Raw genomic sequence first — 21,521 nt, 5'->3', positions numbered from 1 at the left:
AAAATTCACCATTGTTAAGCCAGATTTGGCAAAATATTGGAGAGATTGATTCTGTCCAGCTGTCCAGTCTGTTTCTTAATATTTATCTAGCTTGTACATCAGAGTCACCCACTAGAATGCAACAGTTGCAGCAATTTGTAGGAAAAAAAATAGGTCTTATTGGGTACATAGATTGATACGTGCGGTTTCAGTTTCACTTCTCTTGCATTTGTCAGCTTACCTAACGTGTTCTGTCTGTTGATGCAATCTTATTAGTCTTCTCCTGTTCCCTTTGTTGGTTGTATTGGCCTAGAATCAATGTGCAACATTCCCTCTTGTCTTTAGAAATCTACATTTAATCTACTCTTTCAAAATCTGCATTTAAGGTGCATTCTTTAGCATGTTTTGACAGAATGTGGCCCACAAAGTCAGATGTACTAAAAGTTGTAGGACTTTTGTGTCTAAGGATACGAAGGAATCAGGAGGATAAAAAATGATTTAAAAAAAATAGTCAGATGTTTAAAAAATTTAATCAGATTTTTATTTAAATTGGATTTGTTTAAATAAAATGCATTTTGAGGAAAAAGTATCTAAAGATACTTGTCGGTATAAGTTATGGTCCAAAGTTTATTCATCATGAAAAAAGGATAAGCTTTTAATTATGCTGTATATTAATGCACTTTTTAAATTTTTCAGTAAATGAATTCCATTAATCCATACACAATGTCATGCTCTTCCAGAGGATTCTGAAAGATTATTGGGCAATTTTTCTGTCTAGAAGATATTAGAGAGCCAGTGTGGTGTAGCTGTTAAGAGCATGGGACTGGGACTCAGTCGATCCGGGTTCTAGTCCCCGCTCAGCCATGGAGCCAACTGGGTGACTTTGGGCTAGTCACAGACTCTCAGCCCAACCTACCTCACAGGGTTGTTGTTGCGGGGATAAGATGGAGGAGGAGATGTAAGCTGCCTTGAGCCCTTTGTAGGAAAAGGCAGGATATAAATCGAAAAATAAATAAATCATCACATGCTTTTTTATAGTTCTCAAAACTGTGAATTTGTGTCAGCAGAGATCACACGCCTCTTCTTCACAGCAAAATTGTTATAAAATAAGCATACAGAGTTGAGAAAAAGACCTTAATCCCATTGTTCTTTTGTAAATGTATGTACACAATACATTACCTCTTAAATTTCAAAGAATTCAATGAAAAGAATATGATTGTTGGGAGTGGAATAGATCTGTCCAAGAAGCTAAGGGAGTAGGGAGAAGCCGATCAGTAAAAGTGGAAGTGAAACCTTTTGAGCAGAATAATCCTCAAGTCTTTAGAACTTTTGGTGTATAGCCTGAGGTTTCTCAGATTATTTTTTCTCTGGATAAGAAAACCCATAATGGCAGAAGGCCATAAAAGAGACCCAGTTTGGGAATATTGTAATGAAGTTCCCCTTCATAGGCATGCATGCAAATCATGTAGAAAAACTTGATTTAAATCTAATCTTACTAGTGATTTAAATAGATCTGGTTTCATTTAAATCAAATCCACCCTAATAGGAATGTTCCCTTAGTTGCTTTAGGAATATAAAATTGTTATTGTGAGTTAAGTAACGAATTCCAGTTGGAAGCAAAACAATTAGGAAACATGGGTACATCATGGGAAGGCAAGATTCACTGGAGAAGACAATAATGTCTGGGAAAGTCAAAGAAGAATGGGAAGACAAATTATAATATGTATTGATTCCATAAAGGACTCCACAGTCTTAATTTACAATTGCTGAACAGGACTGGCATAGACAGTATGTTTTGGAGTGCATTCATCAATATGATGCTTATAGGGCAGAGACAGCTTGATTGGACCTAACAAATAGTTCTCCTTAATGAACATAGTCTTGGTCTCTTTGAAAAGGTTCTTTCTAGGAATAGTGTCAATTCTATGCCTGCATCATAGAAACGGGGATGTTTGGGGGGGCTTGTTGGTTTTATTTTTCGTAAAGAGGATTTCTTTTGGTAGAAGTGGCAGAATAAATGTGGCTGAGGCAGCTTCCCCTAATAATCTATTTGGGAAGTTTATCAAAACTGTAACAATGAGTTTGAAGAAAAAAAATAGTTTTGGGAAACCACTTGTTCCATCACATGTTGTGGTGGTGATGTTCACCTTATGTCAGTTTCAGAACTACATTCATTGACTGCTACAGCATCTAACTCAGTACAAGCCCAGATACACAGAACTCCATAGAACAAATCCAAACCATCAAGAATATACATTTTCTACAAATGTTATGATTATGGTGACTTTAGTCACCTGTCAGGAAACTGAGATGACTTGAAGTTTCATTAAAGAGCTAGCTGTAAGAGATAATGGTCAATAATTTAAATAAGGAACCGAAGAAATAGCTCTTGGGCATATCTAAGATTGAATTAACTTGGAAGAATAATATCTGTACCATTGCATAAATTTTCCTACTACAAAGTTTTAAGAAATCATTTAGGAGCAGTTAGTATAAGGACCCTATGACACAGTGTGCAGTCCTGTTGGGATGCTCATGAGCCACCAACTCAGAGGCTTCTGGACATCCAATAGAGAGCTGAAGAAGTAGTAGAGGTGATTTTTATCTCCTTGCCTTCCCAGCCTGCGGCCATTTTGTCTGGCTAACTAGAGCAACCTAGAGTGGGAGTGAAGCACCTTTAAGAGACCTCATATCTTGACCATTCCAGTTTCCTCCCAAACCCATTCTACCCCTAGCTGAGATCACTTAAATTAAGGGCTTAATCAAATCAGCCAATTGTTGGAGGTCCAGTGCTACTAACACTTCTCTTCTTTGTATGTTTTGGCAATGCCCAATGTCCGCTTCCTTTTGGAAGGAAGTAATAATTCAGATAAATCTTGTGATGGAAAGTTCTTTAATATTCAAGGATACATCTGTGGGTTTGTTTGTTTTAAATGTGCAAAGCAATTTAAGTGGACTTTTCTCACCCTTTTGACAGTAAAAATACTAATATTAAACTACTGGAAAGATAGACTGCAGACCTGCAATAACATAATAAGTGGATAATTTAATGGGACTTTAAATTTTTGCATAGGTGACCTTAAGGTATAATCTACAAATAGATAAATATATGAATATTTGATATGCCTTTGTTGAAGTCTATACTTAATCAGGTTTAATAACTGAAGGGTATTCTGTTATATACCAGCATCTATGGATATGTAATATGTGATTAGTGCTATAGATCTTTTTACATTTTATTCAGAAATGTTAATGTTTCAAAGCTTTATTTTTCTTTCTTTTTTCTTGTTTAATTGTGTAATTTGGGATTTCTTTGTATTGCACATTAAAAAGATTTCCTGATCTTGGAGGATAGCTGCTGTGATTCTTTCTGCACTGACTGAGAGGAGTTAGAAAAGAGGAATCGGTGTGTTTATTCTGAAGTCAGAACACAGTTCACAGCCTCAGGTTTAGGAAGGTTCTGTGGCCCTTCAGACTCCTTCCAGGGGCCATAGGATAATTCCTGAAAGTAATATATTCGCCAACCTAAGAGAAAATGATTAATAATCCAATATTATTCAACATTTAAGTTTTCCTCAGGGCTTCACAGCTCTGTACACAACCCATTCTGTTTAATGTGTATTGACTTCAAATGTTTTCATTCTGCTGCCTCCATTTACAGTGGTACCTTGGCTCACAAATTTAACCCATTCCACAACTCTGCTTGTGACCCAAATTGGTCGTGAGCCAAGTCAAATTTCTCCATAAGGTTCAATGTAAATAAGGTTATTCTGTTCTGTAACTATTTTTTTTATTCAGAAAAATTGAAGCAGAGTGACAAAGAACAGCAAATATCGTGACCATCTCCCCCCCACACCCTAGCACAACCACGATCATGCCCGTCTTCCCTGCACAAGTACAACCGTGATCGTGGCCATAGACGGGCCCAATCACGGTTGCGCTCGGGCAGGGAAGACGGGCACGATTGCAGCCATCTCCCTCCCCTGCCCAGCATGAGCGTGGCCATCTCCCCTCCTAGCACAACCACGATCACGCCCAATGCAAAGTTTGCGACCGGAGGCAAAATTTTTCTGAAATTTCTGTTCATGACCCGATTTGGTTGTGAACTGAGGCATTCGTGAGCTGAGGTACCACTGTATTTAGTTAATCCATTCTCTCAGGTCCCTCCATGTGCTCTTTTTTTGTGATCCTCTGGAATTTCAGCAGGTTTGTCTTGTCATGTGACTCTAGTACAAATGCAGAAGAAACTGCCCTGTTGAAATGACCTTACTGTTAAAGGAGTGGGTGCTCTAAATACAATTATACTGACAGAGCTTAAGGATCTTCATGATTAGTAGGTGTTTTATAGAGATCTAGATGGAACTGAAAGTCATTAGGGACAAGGTGTTCCTTTACTTGAAAAATGTTGATATATCTTTATATGCAGGAGTAGAACAGTATCTAATGGCTTAAATTCCTTTAGTTTAGACTTCTCTCTGAAATGGTTTTTATTTATAGGCCAGGTTAAAAATGGGAAGGCGGCTGCTTTATTTGTTTTGGCAAAACATACATTAACCCTATGGTGAAGCCATATGCTAAGTACAGTTGCCATAAAAGAAGCTTCCTTTGGGTTGTGGGGAAATAATCCATTTTTGAAGGAAAATGTAGATGTGGCAGTAACAGCACTGAAGTTCTAGGTAATAGCATTCTTTGAGTAAAGTTAGGAACTAATTCATTATCGTCAACATCTTTGCCAAGTAGCCCTTAGTCCACAGCTTTAAACTGCCTCCTTAAAGATCTGAGGGCCCTTGAAAGCAAGAGGGATGAAATTCAGTCCAGGGAGCTATGCGGGGGTGGGGGGGGCTTATGTACTTTATTAATTATATCTATCCTTGTTTGCCTTTCCTACTTTCTGTTCTTAAGTTACTAAAACAGCAACACAGAGCCATGTGTGAGGGGTGTCAGCATGCTTGGAATAACCCTGAGGTTTGCAGATACTTGAAGGAAACTTTTCCCACAGCTCCATTAGTGGCACCAAGTGACTGAGGAAAATACCTTACATCTAAGTGAGGGGGGAAATGGTGTGGTGTAGCTGGAAAGAGGGTGTGGGAAGGAGAAATACAGCTATAAAAAGCATGGAAAGCACCACTTTGTTGTCCGAATAAGTCATTTCCAGGTTAAAACTGGGAAGTTATTTTAAAATATCCCCCCAGGAATGGAACTGAGAGCTGCCTGTAGACATCAGCGGTGGAATAAGAGTTTAATGTAGTTGGAATTAAGTGCAAGCATCTCCACTCCTCCAAAATCAAAATGGAAGGGGAATGGCCAAAACAGCCCAATACAGAATGAGCATGTTCAATAGACTTGGACAGATGATCATCTATGAGGGTGGAGGAAAACCAGGAAGGAAATATCGGATGCCCTGTCTTGAAACCTGAAGAGAAGCGGTCTACGTTGTAATGTTCTGTTGCAGTGCCCCATTGGTCCTAAAATGAACTGAAAACACCTTACAAGATGGAATTATCAAAACATTATGAACTCCTCTTTAGAAAATCAGCACCTAAAAAAAAACAGCAGTCCACAAAAAAAAAAAAAAAATCCAAGGCAACAGCACGTATCAGGAAGTCACACTAAGTGATGTCACTGCAGCTTGAGACTGGGAGAGCAAGGCAAAGTTGCCCACAGGCCAAGTCAATTTTTCACCGGACACCAACGGAGCTGACACCATCCCTGAAAAGACACTGTTCCTAACAGATGCCTGTCAACCTTGATTGGGCAATCATACAAAGCGCAAGACTGCAAATGTTAAAGGAGCATTCGTGGGGTGTGGACAGAAAAACACAGCCTTTGAGATACCCAGTTTCCAAACTATTGAAGGCTTTAAAAATAAAAAGTCCCTTTAAGTTCAGGAAAGTCAACTGGTGTAGTATCAGTCAGTGAACTAGTGGAAAATGCTGCTGCCAGGTTAAGTTTCTGAAAACATACTTCTTAAGGGCAGCCCCATAGAGACATGTTGCAGGAGTCAGAATAGAAGGTAATGAGAGCTTGAATGGCAGTAGCAATGTTTTGTGATTTCAGATAGATATGTGTGCTACTCTTAGATTAATGACGTGCACCTAGGGCTTGAAGCACCTGTGATTTAAGCCATTTGCTCCTAGTTCTTTGCATGTGATTTTCAAACAACTTTTTCTTTTAGTAACTGTGGTGTCAATTTTGCTTTCAGATAGCAGCTAAAATTGGGGGAGACTCAGCTACAACAGTGAATAACACTACTCCAGACTTTGGATTTGGTGGTCAAAAGAGACAGCTAGAGGATGGAGGTACTGTGTGACTGGCCTAATGGTACAGGATAAGCGGTGTTGGAAAATAATGTTCACATAGAAGTATGCTCTGGATTGATAAACAGAACACATAAGACCTAAGAAAGTTTGTGAAACTGGCTTAGTATTACTCATGGAAAGAGACCGTGATGGGGTTTTCATAATAGTTCCAGATCGGCCTCATTGAAATGAATCGAGGCAACACAAAACTGGTGCATGCACCAATTGCCAGTCAACTAATGGGAATGCAGCAATTTACATCATCATTCCTAAAATTTCCAGAATGACTCTGACCTGTAGGTGCAGTCTTGGGGATTGGTTTTGCATAATAGAGAGGAGGGGAGGCTCTCCTTTAATTTTTGAAGAAGTTTTGGATGTACTTCTTTCTTCTTGTTTTAACAGACCAGCCAGAGAGCAAGAAAATGGCTCCTCAGCCAGAACGTAAGTTCTATTTATTTTTAAAGAGTTTAGTAAAATTGTGCATTGACTACACCCAATCTTCACTTCATTTTCACATTGATTCAGAAAAATGGGAGAAGATGTAAATTAACTTTTTTGAGAGTCTGTGTAGGATTTTGGTAGGTGAGCATTATGTTTTTAACTTACCAGAGTCTATTAAAAAAAAAGACAGGGTAGCCAATGATGGATTAATGGCTTATCTTCTACAATGTGAATTCATAACTGGACCTTTGCTTTGTCTTGCAGCCATGCCACCTCCCCCTCAACTTGGACCGATCCATCCTGCCCCCAGGTAAATTAGTTGTGTCCCTTCTTTGCCCTTCCCATGTGCTTGAGCTGGAATGGTCTAATAAGTGCTAAGTGTCATGCTTGTGAATTCAGTTTGCCTGCAAGGTGGCAGCATTTCAGTGCCCCCAAAGGAAAAAAGTCTGCTTTTGTTAGGTGCAGTCATCATCCTGATTTGTGCAAGGCTTGCTGTTGGAAGACCAGGCACTCATGTGCCTTGTTAGATAGAGAAGGGTTGTGCTGCTTGGCCATTACTTGAGGTACTTCCAGTTCTTGTGTAGCTTCTGTTTCATAGCTTTAGTTTCTGAAACCTGTGTCTGAGGAGCCTAGTGTGCAATGTGGCTGTAGTGGCCTCTGGGCCACTTAGTTGGCCATGGGTCCTGCCAGGTTACACTGGTGCATCTTGCACTGGCACATGGTGATTTCCTCAGAGCAGTGCTTAATTGCTCAGCCACCTTCCTGTCTGCACTTTCAGGAGGAAGAAACCTCTCAATTTTTTGTTTCTTGATGGACGCTGGTGCATGCCAGGTCCATTTCTGTAACCCTCCCACTCCTTACTTTAAGCTGCTGACCGTTTTCCTTGCAGGTCTACAGTGACTGAAGAGTACAGAGTACCTGATGGCATGGTGGGACTCAGTGAGTATTAGACAGGGAGGGGAGAAACCTGCTGTTGCCATAGTTGACAGACTTCACTTTATCTTTACTAACCAGTGCCTTTCTGACTTTTCGATGCCTGTTGGCTGAGCTTCCAGCAGGGAAGGCTCAGGCAGGTTGGTTTGTTTGTGACCCCTTTTGCGTGTGTTCTGAGAGCTGATGAGCATTTGAGTTTCCCCGCTGTGTGGTCCGTAGCCCCAGAGAGGTGGGGTGGGTGTTCTGCTCTGTAAAGTGCTCAGGCTGAGTTTCCATTTATTAAATGGTAGGGGCTGGTTGCTAGGGACAATTTGAGGCGGGTGTCATGCGAGCATTTCCCATGCATAGCAGCACTTTTGGGATTTGAGCAGGAGCAGCACAGATTCACTCTGGATACTTCAGAGGCTCAGGCTTGGAGTGCTGCAGGGGTTCAGAGTTCCTTTTTGGATTGCTTACAGCCTTTGCTTTGGATGCATCAACTTTCTGTGAGTAGGCCTTTGCCAGAAGGAATGGTGGCTGCAAAACACTGCCTGAAGCAGAGTTTTAACTAAGCAGGAGAGTGTTGGTTCCCAGGAGGCCTTGTGTTTACACGCCCTGGTTTTAAATTGGCTTGGCATTCAAGCTCTGAAAGCTAGAAAAGAAGTTGGTTGAAACATGGGTGCTGAGGTACCTCTCTGACATCGCTGGCTCTTTTAGGTTTTCTCAATTCTTTAGACTGAGGACCTTAAGTATTTTGTTTCCTGTTGGTTGAATTGCAAATTCAGGAGGGGCACATCCATCGTACATTTCTTCCTGCAATACTGTATAAACTGTGACAATTTTGGATTATGGGCCTACTCATCTACCATCCTCTGCTCTGTCTACATACACTTCTCTCATGTTGGGATTTATTGTCAGCCCACCTGACAGAATATCTTGTGCCAAAGAGTTATTTGTAGTCAGACTGGGCCTCATTGTTCCTTTTGTGGCTCCAGTAAATCAGAAGGCTCTTTCCCATCTCTCACTTGGGGAGGAAAGGAAAAGTCTCATCTTTAAGCTTTCCTGTAAGAGAATAACATCTCCATTTTTATCTTGAGATCAAGGTTTTTAGTGCCCCTTTCCTTACTTTGCAGTCATAGGAAGAGGTGGGGAGCAGATCAACAAAATACAGCAGGACTCTGGATGCAAAGTACAAATCTCACCAGGTAGGTGTGAGGTGGAATTAGCTTCAACTTTCAAAGTGTGGAGCTGCTGATGTCCACTGGTCCTTCCCAGCCCTTTAATTAGAGAGGTGAGTAGCTGTAGTGACATAATTGTGGCAAAGCAGTATTGTTGAGAGGGATGAAATAGTATGTTGCTTTTAGCAGCCCATTATAGATGGCCTGTTCTGGGCATGCTAATATACTTCACTGAGTCATTAAAAAGGGGACTTCTTTTTGTGTTGGGAGCAGGAATATGGTGGTCTTACAAAGTGAAGGCTCATTCCTGGCTTGTGGCTAGTTTGTATTGATGGAGTGGGGTCTAACCTAAATAACCGTGTGCCCAGGCCCAGCTGCTTAGTTTGCAGATGGTGCCATACTTTCATTCTGTGTGCTGCATGCTGTAACCACCATACTGCCCATCCACAACAGTCACCTTAGAAGAAGTGCAAGCTGCCCTTTGTAGTTTACTTAAAGTTTCTGGACTTCATCCCACTGGGCCTTCCCACTGTGATATCTTCTGTACATTTTGCACCATTTTGGCTTGGGCTCCTGGGAGTTGTAATCTGAAATGTTAGGAGGCATCACACTGGGGAAGACCACTTGACATTGTGTAATTGCTTGAAGAGCCTGCCTTTCAGCTATGCCAGCTCCTTCAGACCTTGCAGACGATACATGGTTGGAAGAATGGTCAGACACTCTGCGCAGAGGTGTTTATATGGAGAGCAGTTTAGTAATTTTATCTCCTGATGGGCCTTCTGTTCTCTTGCAGACAGTGGAGGGCTGCCAGAACGGAGTGTGTCTCTCACAGGATCACCAGAATCTGTGCAGTGAGTAGCCTCTTTCCCTTTGTCAGGCTGCTGTTTCAAGAAGATAAAAGAGGATAGGTGTCAGAGGACAGGGTGTTTCGCTAGAAGCCAGCTGCCAGGGAGCATGGTGCAGGGCTGTGACAGAGAAGCAAGGCTTCACTCGTGCAGAGACTCATGGATAAATGCTGAGAGCCAGTAAAAGAAAGCTGGTGATGATCGTATAGACTAAAGACTACAGGCCTAAAGCAACAGTGACACTTTGGCCATTGTAGTTTCCACCATGAGACCAGCACAGTCAGGAGAACAATCTGACCTCCACAGTAGCCATATCCAGATTGTAGAATTTGCTCCTGAAAGAGCTTTAGTTTTGGTGGATCCCCACTCAACATTAGGAGGGTGGCAAAGGCCTCCTCCTACTACCATGCCCTTAAAATGTATTCACCTACAGCTGTGGCAGTGCATTCTTAAACTAATCCAGCCCCTCTCCCTTTTGCTGCAACTTTAATGATTCAATTGGTAGATTTGTTTTTCCATATCATTTTTATTCTGGAAGCTGGCTTGGGGGCTGCAAGGTGAGGTAGGTATTTAACATTCAGAACAAAATCAGCACTTGCTGTACACTATAAAGCCCCAAATAGCCACTGCCTGTTGGACTACCAGAGCACTTCAGCCCCTGGTAAATCTCTGGTTGGCCTGATGAACAGGGTGGGGCTGAACTCCTGACTCGGTATTGAAGTTACGGCATCTCAGAACAAATAGGATTTCTCTTCTAAGTCCCACAATTGCAGAACATAAAACAGGCATGGAAGGCAAGGCCCTCAGTCTGCCTGCCCTGTGCTGCCCCACTACAGATGCTGGTTCATTCAAAATGGAAGAATAGAGGCTGAAATTCCAGTCATTTGCCATCACGCTGCTTGTGTTTCCACCTCTTCACAGAAAGGCAAAAATGATGCTTGATGACATCGTGTCTCGAGGACGTGGTGGGCCACCGGGTCAGTTCCACGATAATGCCAACGGGCAGAACGGCACAGTACAGGAAATCATGATCCCAGCTGGGAAAGCAGGGCTAGTGATTGGCAAGGGAGGGGAGACCATTAAGCAGTTGCAGGTAAGGGGCTGTGCTCTACTCCTAGCCACATTCCTTGCACCAGGGCTGGTGCTTATTGACATTTATTGGCCCCTTTCTTAGCACTACTGGTTTCTCAGGTCTCTTGGGGCAAGGATGATCCTGATCTGCCCATGGATTCTGTGACTGGGCATTCCTGAAGTTCAAGTTGATTTTGATTGTTAAGAAGGGAAGGGGCTGCAGGAACCCTGGCCAGTTGCACAACCCATTTGATTCTTTTCTCCCTTTGCCTTGACACAGGAGCGCGCTGGAGTGAAAATGATTTTAATTCAAGATGGTTCACAAAATACGAATGTAGATAAACCTCTTCGAATAATTGGTGACCCTTACAAAGTACAGGTAAGATAGGCTGGACATGCACATGGTGGGCATATGAGTGGAGCCGGGGGTCAGACTAGATGGCCCAGGAGGCCCCTTCTGACTCGCTTTGTTTCTGTGTAAGGCTGTCTAGTTGCTTAGCTGGGTTCTTCAAACTCTTGAGTTTGGGTGGGTGGAGGAATAACTCCTGTCCTTTTGAGGACTGGGATTCAGTGGCAGTTCTAGCATCAGTCAGAGGGCATCAGAGCTGAAGTAAGAGCATGGCTGCCTCTCTTCAGCTCCTGGTGTGTTATGTGTGTTTTGACTGAATAGTTACTCTCCTGTGGTAGTTCATGGGGTTTTTTTGGGAGGGGAGATCTTGCATCAAGATGCCTGCATATGTTCCAAAGTACCAGCAATGTGTGAAATAGATGTTCAGATCCTCTGGCTATCTGAGGTGTCAGCAGGTAAGTGTGGTGGTAGGTGAGCTAGGTATGTCTTCCTTACAGCTCCGTTAAGTCAACCTTGTCTGTATAATGTCTTATTAAACACAATTCCTTTTAGCTGACATGGCATTTTCAAAAGTCTCCCTGCTAAATTGTGCGAGAGTGATCTTCAGTTTTCCTCCTAGAATTTATATTCTTTGTAACCATTGCCATTCAGACACAAAGATTTGGCCCTTTTGTTTGCCCATAATCAATCTATTGCCAAATGATATCAGTTGCTCATACAATAGGATTGACACACTGGGCAATTTGCACAATAAAATAATATCCATGATGCCAAGAATGGCACTTGCATAAGCCAAGCTACATGCGTGCCCTGAGCCTGTGTACTCCCATCATAACCCCCCTCCTTCACTTCACCCTTGTTATGCTGCAACTCAAAGCTTCATGGATTAATTAAGCATAGTTTCTGTTGTATTCAAACTAGGCAATTATTCATTTTATTGAATTTGTTTGAGAGCCACCCATTATCTTCACGGTCTCAATGATTTTCCAATTTGAGCATGACAAGCAATGTTGGTTATTTAAACTAGAGAGCATGGTGCACCATGGTGCACCAAGGAGGAAAGCAGTTGTGGAAGGACAGTGTGCAGCCATAAGGTTCATGTATTAGTTCGATAAACCAAGATGCATACATCCAGATTAGATTAGCTTTCTGAGGTGGCATCATATCTTTTGACAGTTGTGTTCCTTTTGTGTGCAAGAGCAGAAATGAAGGCAGTATGCCCTCTGGCGCTGGAAATAATCAGGAGCAAATTAGGGCTATTAGAAAGCTTCTCTTATGAGACCTGTTGTACTTGACTCTCATTAGACACCATGTCAAATGATTGACAGAACCTTTTTTTTTGGCCTGTGATGTGCCATACCCTGCTGCACAACATTGTGAACATCGCTCCACCCTCAGACAGTTAATGCTTTGCTTCATTCTCTAGCAGTCTCATTCCCTGACAATTGCAGTCTGCCCCGTGACCTTGTCACACTTTTGCCTTCCCACTGCTATCCAGAACACTGTGGCTTTCTTGCCTTCCATCCCATGTGGCACCCACCTTGAATTCCTTCCACTCATCCTACGGTTTTATACAGAATAATACTATTGGTCCACCTAATCCAGTGCTGTCTTTTCCCATGAGAGTCATCAGAGGACTTCCCTTGCTACCTGTGATTCTTTTCAGTGAAGAAGCTAAGGGTTGACTGTGGGACCTTCCACTTGCAACAAAATGCACTGTGGCACCATCCCTTTCCACATCCATCTGAAATGTTTGTGACTTTACAAAGCTGTACAAAGCTTTCCACAGCTTTATCATATTTTTCAGCCCTTGCTCTCTATTATGCCCTTTCTGTGATCTTTGCTCCTCTATTTCATACCAGGTTGAGCCATGCAAAAGTTTCCCTGGGTTTGGTTTGGTTTGGTTTGGTTTGGTTTGGTTTGGTTTGGTTTGGTTTGGTTTTTTACTGTACTGTGGAGGTGATACTGAATTTTCTTTCTTTTTCCATGGGTTCTTGAATACTCAGTGTAACAACAAGTGCTTTTTCAGTGGAAGTGTTACGTGCTTTGCCTACTTTGAGAGCAATCATTCTGAAAGATGACCAAATCATTCCAAAATTTATGTTTATCTTTCTTTGCAGCAAGCTTGTGAAATGGTAATGGACATTTTAAGAGAACGGGACCAGGGAGGATTTGGTGACCGAAATGAGTACGGTTCCAGGATTGGCGGAGGAATTGATGTAAGGGCATTGCTTTGGGTTAGCTGTGGCACAGTGAAAGGTAGTTCATTGGGCCATTATCCTTTTCCTTCCATGTCCCAGAAATGCCTAAATATTCATTCCTGGAAACAAGGGATGTGGGCAGCATTGCTTGGAAATTTGAATGTTCTTAACTATTATATTGTTGTCTTCACACTTGTTCAGGTTCCTGTGCCCAGGCACTCTGTTGGTGTAGTCATTGGACGTAGCGGCGAGATGATTAAGAAAATACAAAACGATGCTGGGGTTCGGATACAGTTCAAGCAAGGTCAGATGCCCCGATCTCATGTCACTGCACCTTGCCTCACCTTCCTCCATGTAATCTGTTTTCATGTTGCATGATGAAACATTGGACCTATCAAATATTTGTGTGGCTTTTCTTCCACCTATTTGCTTGACCTTACTACCATGTTTGTTAACTATTTCTCTTAGCTTTTTTTCCCATGTTCACGTGGAATTATTTCCTCTAGAGCTAATAGTCAGGCAGCAAGACTTTTCCTAGAGATCCTAGACGCTTTGCATAACCAAAATCTTAATGGGTTGGTTGCTGTGTTCAAATCTGTATCTTGGCCTAGTTTGCTGTACCAGTGCTGTGTGTCTGTGTGCACACGTGTGCATGATGTCTCTGTTGCTTGCTTGTCTGTGTTACATTCTCCTCCCATGGAATTGGAGTGCTTTATTTCAGTTGGAGGGAAAAGTCATTGAGGAGGTTGAATGAATGTGTTGGCTTTTGTGAGAGCTACTGCTTGCAGGTTGTTGCTGATTGCTGTACTCAGTGGCTCAAGCTCTAGAATGCTAATGTGAAGGCAGAATTTGGTGAACCTTCCTGTTACGGTTCCTATTTCAGATGACGGGACGGGTCCTGAGAAAATTGCCCATATCATGGGTCCCCCTGACAGATGTGAACATGCTGCCAGGATTATCAATGACCTTCTCCAGAGTCTCCGGGTATGAATGCTCTGCTTCTCATAGTGTACACATAAAAACTGCACTGAATAATTCAACCAAGTTGTTTAAATATGTTTTCAGTTCTGTTTTATCCATGAGATACCTCTCTTGATTTACCTGAGAAGAGCCAGCGTAGTATAGTTGTTAGGGTGCTGGCCTGGGAGCCAGGAGATCCAGGTTCTAGTCACTCTCTCTCAATCTCATGTACCTCATGAGGATGTTGTGAGGATAAGCTACCTTGAGTTCCTTGAAAGTAGGATGCAAATACACTAAAGAAAGATGCCCTTTCCTCTGCAGCAGATTTGCGGACACTGTACCTTCAGGGGAACCATTGTTTACTTGTCTTGCAGAATCTTGGCAAGTGATGGTTTCTGGTGGTCAAACTCCTTAGATGTTCTCCTTGGTCCCCCTTGGGGTTGAAAGCATACTTTAGGACAGACATGACCCTTCTTGACAGTTGAACATTGACATTACAAGGGAATCGCAACAGTGGTGGGCAAGCCATCTTTAGGATCTGTTCTCAGGAACGCCTTCTGCAGTATCCAAGAAAGCATGGGCAGATTGAGAGTGCATTACCTTTGAGGACCTGTAATACCAGTGTGTGAGAGTGTGTGAATGTACATGTAATGATCACAGGCTGCCTCAAGGCTTGATTCCATTTTCCCTTTTCCACACAAGTTAATGGTGTTCCTGTCTTGCAGAGTGGCCCACCAGGTCCACCCGGCTCGGGCATGCCTCCGGGAGGCAGAGGTAGAGGCAGAGGGCAGGGTAATTGGGGGCCTCCTGGAGGAGAGATGACCTTCTCGATCCCCACTCACAAATGTGGGCTGGTTATTGGAAGAGGTGAGTTTGCATCCCATGCTCTGCAGCTTAGCCCCTGTTGTCTTGAGCAAGCATGGAGCCAGTCCCTGGCATTGGTACCTTCCTGTTCTCTTTCAGGTGGGGAAAACGTAAAGGCCATAAATCAGCAGACAGGGGCCTTTGTAGAAATATCTCGGCAGCTACCGCCCAATGGAGACCCCAACTTCAAACTCTTCATCATTCGTGGCTCACCACAGCAGATCGATCATGCCAAGCAGCTCATTGAGGAGAAGATTGAGGTAGTTACCTGCTCTTTACTGCATAGCAGGCCTCCCAGAGGGGGAAGCGAGCCTGGAGTGTCAGTGTCCATGTTCTGGATGTGGCAGTTCTCACTCAAGAGGGACTTTTTTCTTCCTTAGGGTCCTCTCTGCCCAATTGGACCAGGACCTGGGCCTGGCGGGCCTCCTGGACCGGCACCAATGGGTCCCTTCAACCCAGGGCCTTTCAATCAAGGCCCTCCCAGTGCACCCCCTCAGTAAGTACCAAGGCTGCTCCTGTGTGCCTTCGCCTTTGGCCTTTTCCTTTGAGAAATAAAATGTCAGCTTTGCATGCCTGGGGAGATCCCACTGTATGCTGAAATGCACCATGTTCCAAAAGGCTTGGGTGTAGTACCCAGATGAAACAGAAGGCCCTGTTTTGCAAAATCTTTAGCTGCCATGGAAAGGCCTTCCCCCATTTTGCAGATCATTCAAGAACTGTGTGAACAGGAGCCAAAATGTTTGCCCTTAAGGCAGCTTTTACAAACATATCAGAATTTGGAAGGGTGCAGATCAGGGCATCTGATGTGCACTTACGGGAACTTAAAGGCAACTGTTATATTAGATGGCTTTGCTGTGTTGTGTTATTACTGTTCTGGGAGTAAAAGTTATAATCCCAAATGCTAACTTATGAAACACAGGCTTAACTTGTGTTTTGGGGAGTTAGCATAGACTATTTGTTTCCATTGGCAAATTCTGCTTTAATGAAGCTTAGCAGCAGCTTCCTTTTGCTCACCTCAGCTCTTCTTGATGTCAGAGCTGGCCTTAGGTAGGTGTATCCTCCATTGCTACTTGTTAACCCTAGAGATGGGCCTGCGGTTCCTTACTAGTTGTGGTGGGGGGCAGTGCAAGGGGAAACTTCAGATGCAATTTGATTAGCATTTGGCAGGTCACATAACTTCAGCCCTGGTCCTAGAGGACCAGCTGGTCCCAACTTTGCTCACATAAATACTGCCAGTGACCTTTTCCTCCTCCTTTCAGTCCCGGGGGGCCACCACCTCCACAGTACCCACCCCAAGGCTGGGGCAATGCCTACCCACAGTGGCAGCCTCCTGCTCCTCATGACCCAAGTAAGTATGTATCAGATCTGTGGCTGACCTTCAGCATTGTTTACATGTCATTGCACTTTTGGGATTCACAGTGGAGTTGAAGGAAGATGGAGATATTTCAGAGAAGCTGGATGGATGCTTTTCATTTGTCTTCACAGCAGAGGGTACAGGACAGATATCTGTTCCCAAACTTAGGGAGTCTGAGGAACTAAGGCAGATAGTGCTAACAAAAGATGACATTCTCAATATTCTTGCCAAGCTGAAAATGAATAAATCACTGAGCCCAAATGCTGCCCATCCTGGAATTCTTAAATAACTCATATATGAAATTGCTGATCTTACAAAAATATGTAACATATCCCTAAGATCAGCCTCTATACCAAATGAATGGAGAATGGCCAGTGTAACACCAATTTTTTATAAGGCATCTGGGAGATTATCGGCTAATTAGCCTAATGCCAGTCCCAAGTACATTCCTTGAAAGCATTAATAAAATTTGAATTATAGAAGGAAAGCCCTGCTTCAAAAGAAGCCACATGATTTCCACAAAGGTAGGTACTGTCTCAATAACCTTTTAGGGTTCTTTGCCCCTGGCCACCTGTTACTCCCAATTGGGTAGACATTGTCCATTTGGATTTCAAAAAGTCTTTTGAGAAAGTCCCCTACCAAGGATTCCTGAGCAGTCTTAGCAGTCACAGAATAAGAGGAGAGGTTCTTTTACAGATCGAAAGCAGAGAATAGGAAGAAATGGGAGAATTCTTCCACTGTATGGATGTAACCAGTGGGAGTTCCATTGGGATCTCTATTAGGACCTATGCTTCCAACATATTCAGAAACAATCTGGTATTAGGAGTAAGCAGTGAAGTGGCCCAGTTTGTTTGATCACATGAAACTATTTAGGGTGGCTAAAACCAAAAGGAATTGTGAGGCATTCTAGAGGCATCTCTCCAACTGGGAGAATGGATGTCAAAATGGCAAATGTGGTTCAATGTGAGCAAGTGTAAAGTAATGCAAAAATCCCAGCTTCATGTATAAGCTGATAGAATCCGAGCTACTCCTCACTGACCATGAAAGGGATCTTGGGGTTGTAGTTGACAGCTTAATGAAAGTATTGACTCAGTGCATGGCTGCTGTGAAAAAGGTCAGCTCAGTGTTAGGTGTAGTTAGAAAGAGAATTGAAAATAAAGCTGCCAATGTCATGCTGCTCTTATACACATCTGTAGTGTGCCTGTACTTAGAATATGAGAGCCAGCATGGTGTCATGGTTAAGTGGACTCAGATCTGGGTTCTAATCTCAAAGTGAGTAAGAAGAGGCATGATAAAGAGGTGTTCAGAATTACTCATGGTATGGAGAAAGTAGGCAGGAAGACAATGTTTCTGTCTCCTGTGATGCTAGAACCCAGGGTTGTCCCATGAAGTTGGTTTGTATGAAATTCAGGGACAGATAAGAGTGGAAGTACAGTACGTAGTCAAACTATGGAATTCCTTTCCACAAGATGCAGTGATGGTCAACTTTCTGGACAGTTCTAAAATGGGGTTGGAGACATTCTTGGAGCTGAGGGCTACCAATGGCTTCTAGTCCTGATGGCTCCTCTGGTGTCGGAAGCAGTGAGCCCGTGGACATCAGTTGCCTGGAGGCTTGAGCACAAGTGTGTTGCTGCATTTGTGTCCTGCTTGTGGGATCCTGTGGGCAGCTTTTGGGCCACTGTGTGAACAGCCTGCTGGACTAGATGGATCCTTGATCTGGCCAAGCACAGCTGTTCCTGTGTTCAGACCTAGAGGAGGAGGAGAGGGGCTGGCAGCATTCAACTTTCTGTGTTCTTTCCTTCCCAGGCAAAGCTGCTGCTGCTGCAGACCCCAATGCAGCCTGGGCAGCATATTACTCGCACTACTACCAGCAGCCCCCTGGCCCAGTTCCAGGAGCACCACCTGCCCCCACAGCGCCACCGGTGCAAGGAGAGCCACCTCAGCCACCCCCCACAGGACAGTCAGATTACACGAAAGCGTGGGAGGAGTATTACAAGAAGCTAGGTAACTGATGATAGAGATTCTCCACATTTTGCTGGTGGAAACATGTGATGGTATCATTAAAAGGGTTACAGACAGCTCCTTGATGAAGAAGCTCAACTGACCAGCTTTCTCTCTGATGCCCTTTGATAAAGAAATGATGTGCTGCCTTGAAATGCTTTGGGATTTTTTTCTCTTCCTAACTGAGCTACCTCTGCATCTGCTCTGGGAACACTTCTCAAGAGGAAGAGTAGCCCTGAGGAAGGCTGACTCAAATCCAAATATGAGTTCCAAGCTTAATTTGAGTGCTAGTAATGTTACTCTCTCAAACCAGCCCACATTCTGTCAACTGGTGCTCAGTGTCATGATTCTGAGTACGAACAAGCAAATGTTGGTGACCTACACTTTGGTTAGATAAACCAAACCATATAATATGGTTTAAATCAAATTATTGCTTGGTTTGGATTTTCTTTTCCTTCTGGGCCGGACAGCTTGCTTTGTTTTATGTACAAACATGGTCAGCTCCTTTCAGTGCAATCTTGTCTCTTTGTCATGGTTCCCAATGAAGAATATTTCCTGTTGCTGTTTAGCTTTGTCTCTCCTAAATCAGCTGCAAGGAAACAAAAGCAAAAGTCATTCAGAGACTAAGAACCACGTCACAGTCTGGCTCAGGAGTATTCTGATTTAAAGATCTTGTCTATAGTGAGAAAATGTCTGCTTCTAGAGTTTGGTGGGTGACTCGCATTCCCTATTGGACACCCTCATTTCCTGTCCCCATTGAGTTGGCCTAAATGCAGTGACTTGTAGTTGTGGATCTGGACATGTACTTGCTATGATCGACATCCCCTTAAGCCTCTCCAGAAAGCCTGACAGGCTCTCTGGGAGGCTTCAGGCTCCTCTGTAGTTCAGTGTGATGTCAGCCAAGATCTTGCCCCTCCTCTGTTGGTTCTGCTGATCCCAGCTTGTGGCGAGCTACCCAGTCTCTGCTTAAGAACCGTCCTTTTAGAACGTATAGGTGAGATGAGTTATGGGTAGCTGAAAGCGTTGTGTGACCAGAGTCCTTTTCTCCTTTACACGGCTTACAGGCCAGCAGCCCCAGCAGCCTGGAGCTCCACCACAGCAGGACTACACAAAAGCCTGGGAAGAGTATTATAAGAAGCAAGGTGAGTTTCAGGGTGTGAGTTGCCTTGAGGACCTTGGCTGCAGCACTTCAGCAGACGGCGTATGGAGTGCATCCCTTGTATGCTGTCCTGTACACACTTACCTGGGAGGAGCAAGTCTCCTTGAGCTCAGTGGGATTTGCTTCTGAGAAGGCATGCACAGGACTGCATTGCCATCCCCCCTTTTCTTTTTGGAAGCAGCTCAAGTAGCTACTGGGGCAGGGCCAGCAGCACCACCAGGACCTCAGCCAGACTACAGTGCAGCCTGGGCAGAATACTACAGACAACAAGCTGCCTACTATGGACAGACGCCTGGCGCCGGTGGTCCAGTGCCACCACCAACACAGCAGGGACAGCAGGTGAGTTGCAGGACATAGAGCCAATGTGCTCTTTCTGCTTTGCAACAGGTACCTGTAGTTGGGATATATAGAGCCACCCCTACTGAAAACTAGAGGTGTGGTGTGGTCCACAGTTGCTATCAGGCTTCTTTGCTGAACTTGTTTTCCTTTTGGAGTTTAGCCCAGTGGCTTTGGAGTAGTTCGTGTTCTTCTTAAGTCTGGGGCAGGTGGAATTCAGATTGGTTTCAGCCTAGGCACAAGCAGTAAGTCTGCCTCTGGAGCATCATCAGCTCCAGCTGAGGGGTTGGGGCTAAATTCCAAATGAGCTTGCCTCAGTTGTCCGTGGAATAAAACAACTGCCAGAGGAGGCCACCCTGCGAGTTTTCTAGCAGAGAACAGTTGCAAACATCACCCAAGGAGGAGGTCTCTGCAAATCTTAAGGGCTTTCTGTTCTGTAATTAGCAATACAATATCTGTTCCCCTTCAAGAAGGGATTCCAAACATGGACTTCTTGTGTTCTGCTTTTTCAGTCAAAAGCACTTTCAAACTGGGTTTTATACCAAGCAAGGCCAGTGAGAACTGGACATGGAAGCACTGGTTGTTTCAAAATTGAGAAAGGAGTTTGGCAAGGCTGTATACTGTCGCCCTGCCTATTTAACTTGTATGCAGAGCACATAATGAGAAAGGTGGGCCTAGATGAATCACCAGTTGGAATTAAGATTGCTGGGAGAAATATCAACAACCTCAGATACGCAGATGATACCACTCTACTGGCAGAAAGTGAAGTGGACCTAAGAGTCTCATGATGCAGGTGAAAGAGGAGAGCAGAAAAGTTGGTTTGACACTCAGCATTAAGAAAACTAAGACCATGGCTTCCAGTCCTATCACTTTCTGGCAAATAGGTGGGGAAGAAATGGAGGTAGTGACGGATTTTATTTTCCTGGGCTTCAGGATCACCGCAGACGGTGACTGCAGCCAAGAAATTAAAAGACGCTTGCTCCTGGGAAGGAAAGCTATGGTAAATCTAGACAGCATACTAAAAAGCAGAGACATCACCCTCCCAACAAAAGTGTGTATAGTCAAGGCTATGGTTTTCCCAGTTGCAATGTATGGCTGTGAAAGCTGGACCATAAGGAAGGCTGAGTGCCGAAGGATTGAGGCCTTTGAATTGTGGTGCTGGAGGAGACTCCTGCGAGTCCCTTGGACTGCAAGGAGATCAAACCAGTCAGTCCTAGAGGAGATCAACCTTGACTACTCTTTAGAGGGTCAGTTAGTGAAGATGAAACTCAAATACTTTGGCCACCTAATGAGAAGGAAGGACTCCCTGGAGAAGAGCCTAATGCTGGGAACAATTGACGGCAAAAGAAGAAAGGGCCGGCAGAGGATGAGGTGGCTAGATGGAGTCACTGAAGCAGTTGGTGTGAGCTTAAGTGGACTCCGGGGGATGGTGGAGGACAGGAGAGCCTGGAGTCGTGTTGTCCATGGGGTCGCGATGGGTTGGACGCAACTTCACAACTAACAACACCACCACCAAGCCAGGTACCGAAAAGAGTGTATCTTTTCCAACATATGTGGATTCTCATAATTGTG

General features: G+C 43.8%; 1 protein-coding gene across 5 annotated transcripts in view; it reads left to right on the top strand.

The window, feature by feature from the left end:
* LOC123029990 (KH-type splicing regulatory protein) overlaps positions 1-21,521 on the top strand; it is a 33,992-nt gene that overhangs the window by 10,356 nt on the left and 2,115 nt on the right. For 3 of the 5 annotated variants that reach the window (XR_006416009.1, XM_044443477.1, XM_044443479.1), the window contains exons 2-19: positions 6,182-6,278; positions 6,681-6,719; positions 6,984-7,029; positions 7,609-7,658; positions 8,765-8,836; positions 9,603-9,660; positions 10,576-10,747; positions 11,006-11,104; positions 13,195-13,293; positions 13,477-13,579; positions 14,159-14,259; positions 14,961-15,102; positions 15,199-15,359; positions 15,480-15,595; positions 16,359-16,447; positions 18,260-18,457; positions 19,519-19,596; positions 19,792-19,952. Coding sequence is in view for 4 of the 5 variants with exons in the window: in XM_044443477.1 (XP_044299412.1) it covers positions 6,182-6,278; positions 6,681-6,719; positions 6,984-7,029; positions 7,609-7,658; positions 8,765-8,836; positions 9,603-9,660; positions 10,576-10,747; positions 11,006-11,104; positions 13,195-13,293; positions 13,477-13,579; positions 14,159-14,259; positions 14,961-15,102; positions 15,199-15,359; positions 15,480-15,595; positions 16,359-16,447; positions 18,260-18,457; positions 19,519-19,596; positions 19,792-19,952 (1,881 nt within the window). In the remaining variant the exon portion in view is untranslated. The remainder of the gene's footprint in view (positions 1-6,181; positions 6,279-6,680; positions 6,720-6,983; positions 7,030-7,608; positions 7,659-8,764; positions 8,837-9,602; positions 9,661-10,575; positions 10,748-11,005; positions 11,105-13,194; positions 13,294-13,476; positions 13,580-14,158; positions 14,260-14,960; positions 15,103-15,198; positions 15,360-15,479; positions 15,596-16,358; positions 16,448-18,259; positions 18,458-19,518; positions 19,597-19,791; positions 19,953-21,521) is intronic. The other 2 variants (XM_044443478.1, XM_044443480.1) reach the window with 2 other exon arrangements.

Source organism: Varanus komodoensis, unplaced genomic scaffold, assembly GCF_004798865.1.
Source record: "Varanus komodoensis strain SLA01 unplaced genomic scaffold, ASM479886v1 scaffold42, whole genome shotgun sequence".
In the NCBI taxonomy this organism is placed as follows: Eukaryota; Metazoa; Chordata; class Lepidosauria; order Squamata; family Varanidae; genus Varanus; species Varanus komodoensis.
Note: the sequence above shows the minus strand (reverse complement) of the source record. Positions and strands in the feature narration are given on the sequence as shown.